The sequence below is a fragment of the Neurospora tetrasperma genome, assembly GCF_000213175.1.
Source record: "Neurospora tetrasperma FGSC 2508 unplaced genomic scaffold NEUTE1scaffold_1, whole genome shotgun sequence".
NCBI classification, from domain to species: Eukaryota; Fungi; Ascomycota; class Sordariomycetes; order Sordariales; family Sordariaceae; genus Neurospora; species Neurospora tetrasperma.
The window spans coordinates 2,500,932-2,512,655 of record NW_009799099.1 but is presented as its reverse complement, the minus strand read 5'-3'; the positions used below and the strand labels follow the sequence as shown (position 1 = coordinate 2,512,655).

General features: G+C 51.0%; 3 protein-coding genes across 3 annotated transcripts; 2 read left to right on the top strand and 1 right to left on the bottom strand.

The window, feature by feature from the left end:
- Positions 1–420: 420 nt before the first annotated feature.
- Positions 421–2,059, bottom strand: NEUTE1DRAFT_76192 (uncharacterized protein; the record flags this gene model as incomplete). The annotated part of the gene is made up of 2 exons (XM_009849673.1): positions 421–787; positions 849–2,059. The coding sequence occupies one exon, from the start codon at positions 1,921–1,923 to the stop codon at positions 952–954; it is 972 nt and encodes a 323-aa protein (XP_009847975.1).
- A 4,391-nt stretch (positions 2,060–6,450) lies between these two features.
- On the top strand, positions 6,451–7,125 carry NEUTE1DRAFT_97922 (uncharacterized protein; the record flags this gene model as incomplete). Its single annotated transcript, XM_009849672.1, has 2 exons — positions 6,451–6,636; positions 7,051–7,125. 2 exons carry the CDS (start codon positions 6,451–6,453, stop codon positions 7,123–7,125), a joined length of 261 nt encoding a protein of 86 aa, XP_009847974.1.
- A 2,638-nt stretch (positions 7,126–9,763) lies between these two features.
- NEUTE1DRAFT_97921 (uncharacterized protein) lies at positions 9,764–10,250 on the top strand (the record flags this gene model as incomplete). Its single annotated transcript, XM_009849671.1, has 3 exons — positions 9,764–9,805; positions 9,980–10,136; positions 10,201–10,250. 3 exons carry the CDS (start codon positions 9,764–9,766, stop codon positions 10,248–10,250), a joined length of 249 nt encoding a protein of 82 aa, XP_009847973.1.
- Between the last annotated feature and the right edge of the window lie 1,474 nt (positions 10,251–11,724).

The window sequence follows — 11,724 nt, the reverse complement described above, 5'->3', positions numbered from 1 at the left end:
GGGGAGGGGGGTGGGTGGGGTAATAGATTAAGAGGCAACCGATTTGTTGTGTTCAGTTTGTGTGTGTGTGTGTGATCTAAACTTAGTGATTTAGAAGTTGGTTGCACAACCTCAATCTGAATATTGAACACTGAACCCGGGAAGAGGGGGGAGGGTCTCGTATAACACGACATCTTTCTCTACTCTAGGTATCCTAGGTCGTGTAAGGAACGGGCATTTTCTGTATGCTGGTAATTGATTGTAGTCATTGGCCCTGAACGACCCCAAGTTGAAAAGACTCTTGGTACCTTATGCGATGTCGTAAGCTTTATCAGGTCATCGGCTACATCGACTCGCATTCATGTTCACTTTCTACTGTTGGACGCAGGTAGGCACAATATAGAACAAGCAAGGGCAGATTGCCACTGTAATTTAATTTGACCGATTAATTTTTCTTTGATTTTTGGATAACAGCGTGCCGCAAAGCATCTGCTGATGTGGGGGGTATCTCAACAGTAAAAAAAAAAAGACCTCTTCCGTCTGCCCATCCGCTCTTCAGGCCATCCGACCCTTGATACAAGAAAAGAGGAAAGAAGAACAAAAAACCACCGACTGACTACTTGATTGTAGGTAGTGCGGGGCGTGAATAACGTATTTCTATCCATCCGCCATGCCCAACCCAATTTTCGGTTCCTTCTGTCTGCTTTTGATTACGCTATAAGATAGTTGCAGTCCCTTTATTTTGATAGGACAAGATGAGTGTGGTGATTTCACCAAGCTCAGGATTGATGCTGTACGCTGTTCTGATCTGATGTACTATGTAAGCGTCATGTGTGTTTGAGGAGGGCATCGTCATCAGGAAAACTTACCATATGTGATTATGACCAGTTCGACACGCCCCCGCTAGCCTTCGGCTTTCGGGTTATTATCATCTTCGTAGGTGAGAGATAGTTGGTATTTTGTTCCACCTGTTCAAGAGCACAAGAGGCTTGTGACAGGGATCCTGGCATGGTTTTTCTCGTCTCGTTGGATCAAGGCAATAGGCGAGCTAGGTGCCGTGGGAAGGTACTCGGTGGCAGAAGGGAAGTATCCCATTGATGATTGCTGAGGGAAAGGAAGACTGGGACGACGGTAGGCCGCAGGTGCTGCGAATGCTGCTAGCTGTCGGCGATCAAACTCATCCAAGTCTCCGATGGATGAGGTAGTAGGAGAGGGCAAGGTGCTGAATGGGGCAAGTCGCCTTGATGTGGGTGGTGTCAAGAGCCGCAGAGTGTTTCCATTTGGGCAATCGCTTCCATCTTGATATCCATCGGTAGTGGGGAAGGCATGTGATGGAGGGAAAAAAGATGTGAAGGGTGTAGTGCATCGAGCCTGTTGCTGTTGCTGTTGCTGCTGCTGTGGCCTAGAAGGGAACCACTCGATGGACTCATGGACGCGGTGATGAAGGCTGTCGTTGAAGCTACTGGGACTGGATGGCCTCCTAGATCCCGTGTAGATGTCCTGAGGGTATCTGATGGGGCGCTGCATGTGCGCTCTCGGCGGTTGACCGGGGCTGCTTCTTAGAACATCGGAGGCAGAAACGCGTCTTGGTGCACTCTGTCTCCTAAGCTGGTTCTTTTTGCGGTTGTTGAGGCCGTTCCAATAGTTCTTGACTGCGTTGTCGCTGCGGCCCTGGAGCTTCCTGGCAATGTCTGCCCAGCGAGGCCCCTTCAGATCTACCTCTCTAACGATGATAGCGGCCTCTTCCTGTGTCATAGGTCCGTGGTTCAGCCCTGGCTTCAGGTTTTGGTGCCATCGCTCTCGGCACTGCTTGGGGGTTCTGGTTCCGAGAATGCGGGCGACGTTGACCCAGTTTCCCGGTCCTAGGTCCTTGACCAACTTGATGAGTCGCTGATCCTCCCCTGCTGACCAGGGACCTCTCCGTTGGTCGGGCATGTTAGACATGATGATCGAAAATGTCGATAAGGTGGACGACGGTTTTGGTCTTGGTTGCGTTGAAGACTAATGATGTTATCCTTCAATGGAGCTTTGTTGATGTCGAGTCGGCGTGGGTGTCGATGATTGTAATAGATGTTTGATGGTAGAGATGGGCGGTTGAAGGTGGTACGGGAATGCAGGTTGGGGATGGGGAGGAAGATAAAGTAGTTGAAAGGGAACGAGGTTTATAAGATGACTGGCCGATCTGAAGGTGTGTGGGATGATGTTCTCAGACGGTCTAATGCCACCGACGGACGCTAGTAGATGACGGGATGCGAGGAAGAAGAAAGTAAGGCGCAGGCCCGAAATGTCATGTATGTACTAGCTTGCTGGATATCGGCTAGCCTAGTATTTCACTTGCAGGTACCCAAGTGCAAGTCCATGACTGGAGCTCCCCCCGTTTGGAAGAACGGATTTCCACTTCTGGTACGCGTCTCAGCCAGGGGTCGATTGGTGTACATAGTACGAGGTGGGATTCCGCATACCAGGCAGTCCACTTCTCAGCCCCTTACAAATTGTTTATCGTGTCTAGTATTTGTATAGCCCAGCTCGTAGCGTACTACACAGTATGTACAGCTAGCCGATGGCTCGCATGAACAAGCTACTTCCTAGAAAGAAGGATACCGTGAATGCCTCATCTGAGCCTGGCGAGGTACCAAGTATACTTGCACTGGGCGTTCCTTGTCCCTATGTATCTACTTCCGGTCGACAAGACTGTGTAGATACCTTGCTGGCTGTGTCGAAACGACAGGTGCCATTTAAAAAAATGCCAGTGGCTTCCTTAACCTAATTCGATGTCTGAGTCCAAGGACCGCCCCTTGTCTGATATGTTACTGTAAGCTAATGCAACCTGAAGGCACTGGGATAACCCACCTTTAGCGCAGTCGGTACCGGTTACGGAAAGCGAGCAAAGACCAAAACGGTCAGACTATGACGTCTATCGGTAGCCTGTAATGAAAACGGTGAGTGCGCTCAGGCAGGGGCGGAAGGATTCTAGCCCAGTTTTGCTTGACAGCATACGCCTGGCGCCGGTAGCTTTGTACAAGGGAATTAATGCCATGCCAATGGAACTGATATCCGTGCGTCGAGGAGGTTTTTGAAGGCACGTATTCGAGCTGCCCCTGGATTGAGGTGAGGTGGCATATGTCGAAAGGAAAGAAAATCGACAGACAGAGCCTCCAACTCATCTCACTTACTCCCTCTACTTGATTGAAAATTTGTCGAAGCGACCAGGAAGTGGTGAGTTACCTAGCCAAGAGGTAAGAGCCCAGGCACCTAAGAAACCTCAGTGTCCAAATCCGGAGCCCGTGCATTTTGTTGAATTGTTAGTGTTGCATGAGTCTGATTGGCTGGACGGTCAAGTCGTCCAGACCGGGCAGCCAGTTGTCCCTCGTTGGCAGCCAACCGGATCACTGTGGTCTTTCCAAGCCTTCTATTCACAGCGCCCTTTCCGGTCGCGGCCACGATGAATCCCAAGACAAGCCACGCCATTTCCCTGGATCGACGAACCTACGCGCAAGATTAATTCTACCCTTTCCCGTCTATTCGATCAATGAATCCGCAGTAAAGTGACAAGCCAGTGCCAATCTACGTTCAACAATTTGCGTGTGCCTAGGTATGTGTCTGCTGCGAGGAGGTAGGTAGCACTTGGTCGTATCCTGATGTCCGAGCCCTTAACTCGCTCAATCCAATAAGATTGGCAACACATCCGTCCAGCACAAACCCTGACGATGGCGTTCCCGGGAACTGCCAAAGCCGAAGCTTGTGTGCTGCCTGGAACCTCGAGTGACGACCAGACGCTGTGCGATTGTCCAGTCCTAACTCAGCGATCGCAGAAAACCCAGTTCAGGACTGGGAAACCAAAGGAACCCTTACCTACCTACGGTGTCGATACCTCAGCAGGAACACAACAGCAAGAATAGCAGGGAAGGCAGGATCGCCAAAACCAACCCGATCGAGGCGTTCACTGAACTCGGGAGCGCTCACCTTAAAATCTTGAACTCGGCCCCATCCACACCGATCCGCTCCGCGTCCGTGATCCGTCCAGTCCATCGCCCACCTAAACTGTCGGTTGCACCTAATATGCCAACAGTGCGGTATCTACCTAACTATACAGCGCTATCGTATATACTGCATAGTATTGGGTCGCCCGGGTGAGTATTCTCGTCAGCCATGTATCTGCTCTCACACATTGGCTGTCCCCCCCTTGGGCGAATATTTGTTGATGTGGTGAGATGGGTAAAACCCGTGGGCCAGGGCGCTGACGATCGCTGATCACACAGTGCTACATATATACAAAGCCACGAAGTTTTGCCTGTGGTGGCTCGTGCTCGGTACCTGACAAGGGGTTCTTTCGGCTCGCAACCACAGTACGGTATAAAGGGCCGGGATTTGCTGCCGCGGATTATCTTGCATGTTCTCTTCCAAACACGCCCAAGGACGGATATGCTTGACGCCGTGATTCCCTCTGCTAATAGTCAAGTTAACCCTTTCTCCTTGGCCGAGACCGAACTGGCGGTGGACAGCTCGGTCCAACTCCAAGAGAGGGGGGAAAAAGGAAAGAAAACAGATGGCAGGGTGAACGCTGACAGGCCAAGCACTCGAGTGAATTGGGTAACATGAAGGGAATCGGTAACCCATCGTACCGACCTTGACACTATAGTCGTGTGCCCTATCAGGTAATACAAACAATTTGGGCAGGTTATTTCCCTTGCACCAAGTAGGCCTTGACACTTAGCGTACCGGTGTTTGGCTTCTTTACCATCCAGCCCTAGTTTGTTTGTTCGTTGGTAAGAAAAAGGCCACATCTGACTAGACTCAAAAGAACCAAACCAACAAACATACCAGTATTGTAATGTAGACTACAGGTCTCCCACGCCCGGGTCTGAGTGTGTTGCGAGTTCCGTGCCTCGGCTTGAGAGGGAGATTCCGCTGTTTTCCCGTCCGCTTGTTGCTAAATGTGGACAGGATTGATTAGCTCCAGGGTTGTGTGAGCAGTGGCTTTAAAAGGTCATCAGCGTGACGGGATCTTAGCGATCCAGTAACTTGGGTTCCCGACCGGTTAAATGCATCGGAGCAGGGGTTCGGAGGACACAACGGCGTGTCCATCTCACCAAGCTCAACGGTTGACGCACAGTATGTGGGCAGTGTCTCAGTCAGTGAGCCAGAGATCGTAACGCTTGGATGCATACTGTACCGACAGAAATCGGACAAAAAAGGGACGAACAAGCGAACAGATTTACATGGTGATTGGGAGCGATGTCCGGACGGAGCACCCCGAACCCGCGCCGTAGTGTAAAGATGATACAGTCCCAGGCCCGTATAACGAAGCCCGCGCCGGAGGAGACATGTCTGCGGTCCTCGACATGGCTATATCTCCGGTGCGTGGCTTCCAACTTGAGACATGAGAATCCTATGTACTGTGGTTATCCCAATGCCGTACACTGCATTTTCAGGGCAAGTTTAGCCCTTTACTAAGCGGGATAAGCAGCAACCCATCCCCACCATCTTCAACGGCCCTATATTGCACACTACACATAAGATCAATTGTACTCCCGCTCACATTATAGTAGCTGAAACGCAACAAACACCCCGCGGCGCGCTGAACGTTGACCAAATTTGTAGCCACCCACTGAAGCAATCACGGCTGCCTTGAGCTCCCGAGTCAAGCTTCCTCTTCGATTCGTTCAACGTGATGGAAGTTGCTGTGCCCTTACCCCGCAGTGGTCCCGACTCGTCGGGAAGGGGCCGGTCAATATGGAATTTACCTCCCCTATAATATCGACTATCTCTCTATCTCACTCATAACTTCCACTTAGTACCACCTCTACATACCATGGCATATGGGGCAAGTCGTCCCTTCCTTGTTTACGAAGTACATCACTGTAGTCACTCTAACTGCAGCCAGTGAAACCGGTGTAATCTGGCAAACCACTTCGTATTTAGTTCTAGCAGTAAGTACTTACCACGTTATAACCCAGCTCCAGTTACTCCTTCCCAGTCGAATGGTAGCCTGAGGACTCGGGTCAGGTCGCTCTAGTGTAGTAGACTGGGACCAGACCGGCCCGGCGATGATGGACACGGGGCACACTGAGGATACTGTACCTACATAGTAGTAGAACGGGGCAGGGCACAGTCTGACGGGCATTCCAAGTCCGTCGTCGATACAGTGAACAAAAATGACTTGCAGCCGCATTGCAACAATGGTTTGCGTCTCGTCTACAGCCCCACTGTTAATACAGATCATCATCCCGCCATCCGTCAGCTCCAGGTCTGCTTGGGAGAAGTGGTTGGACTTCAAGAACTTCGTTCCGTCTCCAATTTCACCTGCCCGCGATCACCTTGTCGTCATGCCCTGCAATATATCCACGATGACCCCGGTACAGATGCAACCTGCAGATAACGACGGTACACACTACAGTGTAGAGAGAGCAAACGCATACAAACAACACTAGTTTCGATCCAAGGCCGCCAAGATGGCGGAACAACGATGGAATGATTCCGTGTCGACGAAAGCACCCAGTTCTTGGCTGCAACTTGCACCGAATACCGGATGGTCGCGATCCTGCTGAGCTTTCGTACAACTACCACACCTGGGCATGCTGGACTGAATCGGCCAGGCCAGCGAATAATCGCTCCACACGTCTCCATCCAAGCCATGAGATGCCGAGGAGCGAGCGGGTGCTTAGACGTGCTTAGGTGCGTCCCCAACATGTCGCTAACATCCTGACGGACGGAGCGTTGGAGTGTTCATACGTGTTAGTCGCAGCTCCAGCGCTCGGCATGCTTGAAAACTGGGGATTGCGCGAGACGAGAACCGGGCAAAAAGGTCACCCCACTACACTACCACGGGTCAATTCCCGGACGGACTTGGGCACGGCACCACTACACGTGCACTGACCGTCTTTCGAACGAGGCTATTCTACTATAGTCTTCCCACTCCAGTCGAAGGCTCGCAACAGTCGCCGAGTCGCCGGTGCCATTACGCTGCTCTATAGCCACGGGCTTCCCCCTCCTCGGAACCCGAAGCTACCAGTAGTCCGGGAAAACGGTCCAAACGGAACCAAATCAGCCACACTGACAAAACTGGTACAGATACGGCTGCGTGCCAGCAGCTCGGGCACCACCCTCCCTCATACCATGTGGCTAAAGCCCGACTCGGCGACCTGAGACCCAAGAAGGGGAGCGATCCGTCCGCCAAACTCTTTAGCGTTGACGCAAAAAACCGTTGTCACACAGCTTCGGGTCAAGAGGCGTCCAATTATGGCAGGAAGATCTTCCAGGTGGCGTTCCTTGACTGTTGCCGTAGCCCCCTTGTCAAAATCCTTGCCCGCCCATCGATCCCTACCGTCGCGTACCGTCCAACCCGCCCTGCCCCTCTAAACCTTGCCTGGCGATTTCTAGCGAGCGTCCAGCTGAAGCTTTGGCGCCCTCGTGCCCAAATAGGAAGATCTTCATCACCCTTGTCGCTTGGGCACGTTACTTCAGCCATTATCATCCTAGTACGGTGTCAACTGGCCATTGCATTGCGCTTCACTGGAAAAAGAGAGCAGCAAGTCATGAAGGCAAACCTTTCTCAGCAAGATGATGGGATAAACAAGTTACATCCTACATCAGATGCAATAAGCTACCAAAATACACCGAAAGCTGACGAGACATGTCGCTGTATAGGTATTGCGTATGCAGTAGGGTACCGGTGGAGATAGTTCCCTGAAACCTCAACAATAGCGTTCTGGGGGTACGCCTGCTCGTCTCCATGGGGCTTCCCCGTCATTAACTGCAACGGCTTCCCCCCAGTCGTTTTGACGGTCACCCTGGTCTTCCGCTAAACCTTCTTGACGATGAGGTTGCGAAGTGTGGGGCAGGAGCGAGATGCAAATGTAACCTTGGAATACGGCAGCACCATGCTGGAAGTATTGTACAGTATTGACCTCTGAGCGCACACTCCAGCAATTGCATATGTAGTAGTGTACTATGTACATTGTTTACATGCTAAAATTTCTCTACAGTACCTAGTGTACACTTACATCATGATTGTAGGCGCGGCCACAACTGCCTCTCTCCCACCAGAAGCCAGCACCCCTTTCCGCATACACATACATGGCGCTCCCCCGTAGTGTCTGCAAAACTATGTACATGCAGTTTCAGGGGACTGTACTGTAACCATAGGTGAGTATAACTCCCTAGTTCTCGAAACCAACAGTGGTAGTGTAGTGAGAACAAGATTGACTAACACGGAATAGTGGCTGATTATGTTTCACCCACTGTACCCCGAAAGCCTCAATCGAATGTGCGAGTCCAAGATGAGATCGAACTTCAGTTAGCTGGTGGGTGTTCAATTCCACACCGAACACAAGGTTTATCTCCATGCGATTCCCCCTACCCTATCAGCAAGATAATTTCATGAGGGACCAACCACCCTGTCAGTCTGGAGGCAGGAGCGGTCGCAAGAATATTGATATGCTTGGCTAGCGGTATGACCTTCACCAAGAAGACTCTCCGCGGACCGTTTCTGTCAGCGATTGGATGCTTGTAATGCCCAAACCCCTGTCCAGCTCAAACCCAGAGCCTCCTCGACGTGCTCTATGCAAGATGGCATGAAAGGCGTTCACACATTCATTGTGGCTGGGACTCGAGTCCCCGTTTCGAACTTGGACCGAGACACTACCCTTCTCCATAGGCCTCTTATCGACTACCTTAGCTTACGCACATCATTGGCAAGATCCGCCTCATTGCCATGCTCTTGATGGCATATCATGGATCCACTCGACTAAGGAAGCGTCAACAATCAACGCTACCTATCTCGCTCCCTTCGACTCTGCTTTTCCTTCCTACTTCAGAATAGTGGCTGTCAGACATTCAAGACAATGCCATCACGGCAGCTTCCATTTGCCTAGTTTTTCATCCGGCCTGTTGGTAAACGGGGTCTCCATCTATGCGCTGTATCCGCATCTCCGAGACACTCAATGGAATCGGCGCTTGATTAAACGCCTGGACGCAGCTAGTCAGCTGGGCTAGTAGCATTTTTTGGATGGCCAGATATTGTCCGGTCCATCCAGAAGGATCCTCTGCACGGCGAAGGAAGTCCTGCCATCAGTACGACCTAACATATATCAGGGGAGAAGATGCGATGCTACTGTCTTCTTAACGTGTGGGCTGGCCCACTTGAAGGGCGAAGATCAAGCTTGGTGGAAGCCTTTGGCAGTTGCTGGCACTGTCGACATGATAACCGATGAGAGAGTCGGTGCCAGAATACGGAAAACTCCGTATATGGTCGAACAGATACAGAGACACCAGGCACTTACTTCTGTGGCTTACGTTGTACGTCTTGCAGATCAACAATCTAATTGCAGTTCCAGGGCTGATATTGAACCAGAGGGATGTAGGTAGGTCGGCGACCTGATCAAAAGTCTTGCTGCAACATGCCCAGAAAGGCATCAAGTCAGCGCGTGGCCTGCATCAAGGTCATCTCGAATCCCATTTATTTTTTGCGGCCCCCGACCCCCGCCCGGCCAAGCACAGCTCATGCAGCAACCTTTCTTCTTCATTCCCTGGTCCCCGGCCGGAGTCCAGATCTTTGACCCTTCTCATTGTGAGAGCCCACTGGACATTGATCTTTCTTCTATTGCCACTATCGCCGAGAGATGCCTCAAAGTGAGACATGACCAGGGTATTAATGCAAGAGATGTGTAGAGGAGGGGAAGGATATGGATGCCAACGCACTTGTCCGTTGCGACCGGACCCGGTCATACTCACTTCTTCCTGATGTGCGGCCTAGCAAACTTTTTAGAATATAGCAAGAATCCAGATGAGTATTCGATTAGGAGATGTTGATAAAGCAGGGAGCCTGGTCAACGAACGACCTTGATGTTGCTGGGCTCGGTTGGTTTCCGACTGCCGTAGTCCACTTGGACTGTGCCTTCCCGCTCACTTAACTAGGTATTGCGGTACTTACATGAAAGGTGACAACGACCGGTAGTGGATGCTTGAGACGTACCGACGGAACTGACTTTGTTCAGACGAGATGTATCAAACCGGGAGTAATGCGCCGCCAGAGGGAAGGGCGATGGTACACACAATGCGTACCAAAAACGATCTTGCTTTCATGGAAGGGCTACGAACAGGAGCCCCGATATGTTATTCTGATTTCAAAGCGGGGGTTGTGACGAGGAGCTACATGAGTCTTTGCCCAATGGATGCTTTATGGCTGAAACTCTGTAAGTCATCCACTCGACGCCATCTCAGCCATCTCTCAGTTTCTGGGTCTAGTAGTCGAAGGCTCGGAATCTGGTTAGTTAGGTAGTTGGTTCGAAAGGAAGGCAATCAAGTCCCGAAAGTGTTTATGAGCGTTTGGATTGGTCAGACCAGATCAATGAGGGAAATTGCACTTTCTGGAAAATGGATGCCATTCGTGAACAACGACAAGCAATGCATACCTAACTTCAGTAGTATTATGAAGTAAGCCCATCCCAGAAATACAGGGCTGGGTTGAATGAATAATATATGGTCATCATAATGGTGGTGGATACCGTTGATACAGGCCGTAGGCCCCACAAGAAAGAAGGGCGGCTGAGAAAATTCATGATGGAAAAGGGAGAACGGATGAAGTGCGGGAGCGACGGTTGTGTACTAGAGATTAATTAGGGTTTTGTTCTACTAGTACACCAAAGCCTGTGGTGAGCGAGACATAGGTAGAGGTAGGTAGAGAAGCATATCCGGAATGACTGGGATAAGTAGTGTGATACCCAGGAGGAGGAAAGGAGCATAAAAGCGGAAGCGGGGAGGGTGAAGGTGAGGGTCAGGGAACATTGCTGTTGGGTTTCTCTCCCACTTACCCGTTTATGTCAGCCCCAACCTAACCGTTCTGATCAAGTGGCCAGCCTCTTTGTGATGTATGTCAAGACGGCTGCATACACCTCTACCTACCTCTACCAACCAACCTTGCCTCATTTACTACGATAGGTTTGATGCTCCCATCCATCATCTCCGGAAGGCGTCACAACTCCCCCCGATCACTACTATAGAGCCGGATGGACCAGGTGGCCGTGGAGGTCACGGTATTCTTTGCCTCCTCGCCCACTGTGAGTCCCAAGGTTCCTAGAGGTAGTCTTTGCGCAGAGTGTAGGTACTTGTGTGATAATACTGTCTCTGCCATGACCACTTTGGGCTAAGTGCTTGTCTCGTATTTGCGGAGCGACTCATGCCAGTGGGCCGGAAGGAGGGAGGAGGACACTCCGACAGCATAACGGGAAGGTTGACATCTGTGGGGAGTGCGTTTGCTGACTGAGTGCTACTAGTGGACCGTACAAGTAAAAGATGAAAACTGAAGGTCCGAGTCCAGAACGCAGGCGGACGGCATACTCAATTCCTCGCCTGCTTTGGTCCACAACAAAGGGCTGTAAAGAAAAAGGCTGGATGAATCGGTTCACGCCGCGAGGTTAAGTTTTCGTTACTAGAGGTACTTCCTAGGTAGAGGTACCTAGGTAGAGGTACTCTAATTTCAGTTCAACCTTCTAGTACTGACCGAAGCAGACGGAGTTAATACAAAACCGTCTGATACGCGCGAGCTGTGTAAGTACCACTGCACTACACTACGCAACACCCGCCCTGTTAAGAGGGGTAGTAGAGCGATCAAATTTCACATAATCAAGAATGGCCGTCACTAACAGCATGTACCTGGGCAATTACGCCAGTAGTTTGATCTCGTAAATTACGGGTTCGTTCAAGTTCGTTCTTTCAGTTTCTGACCCTCGTATCAACCCATCGGAG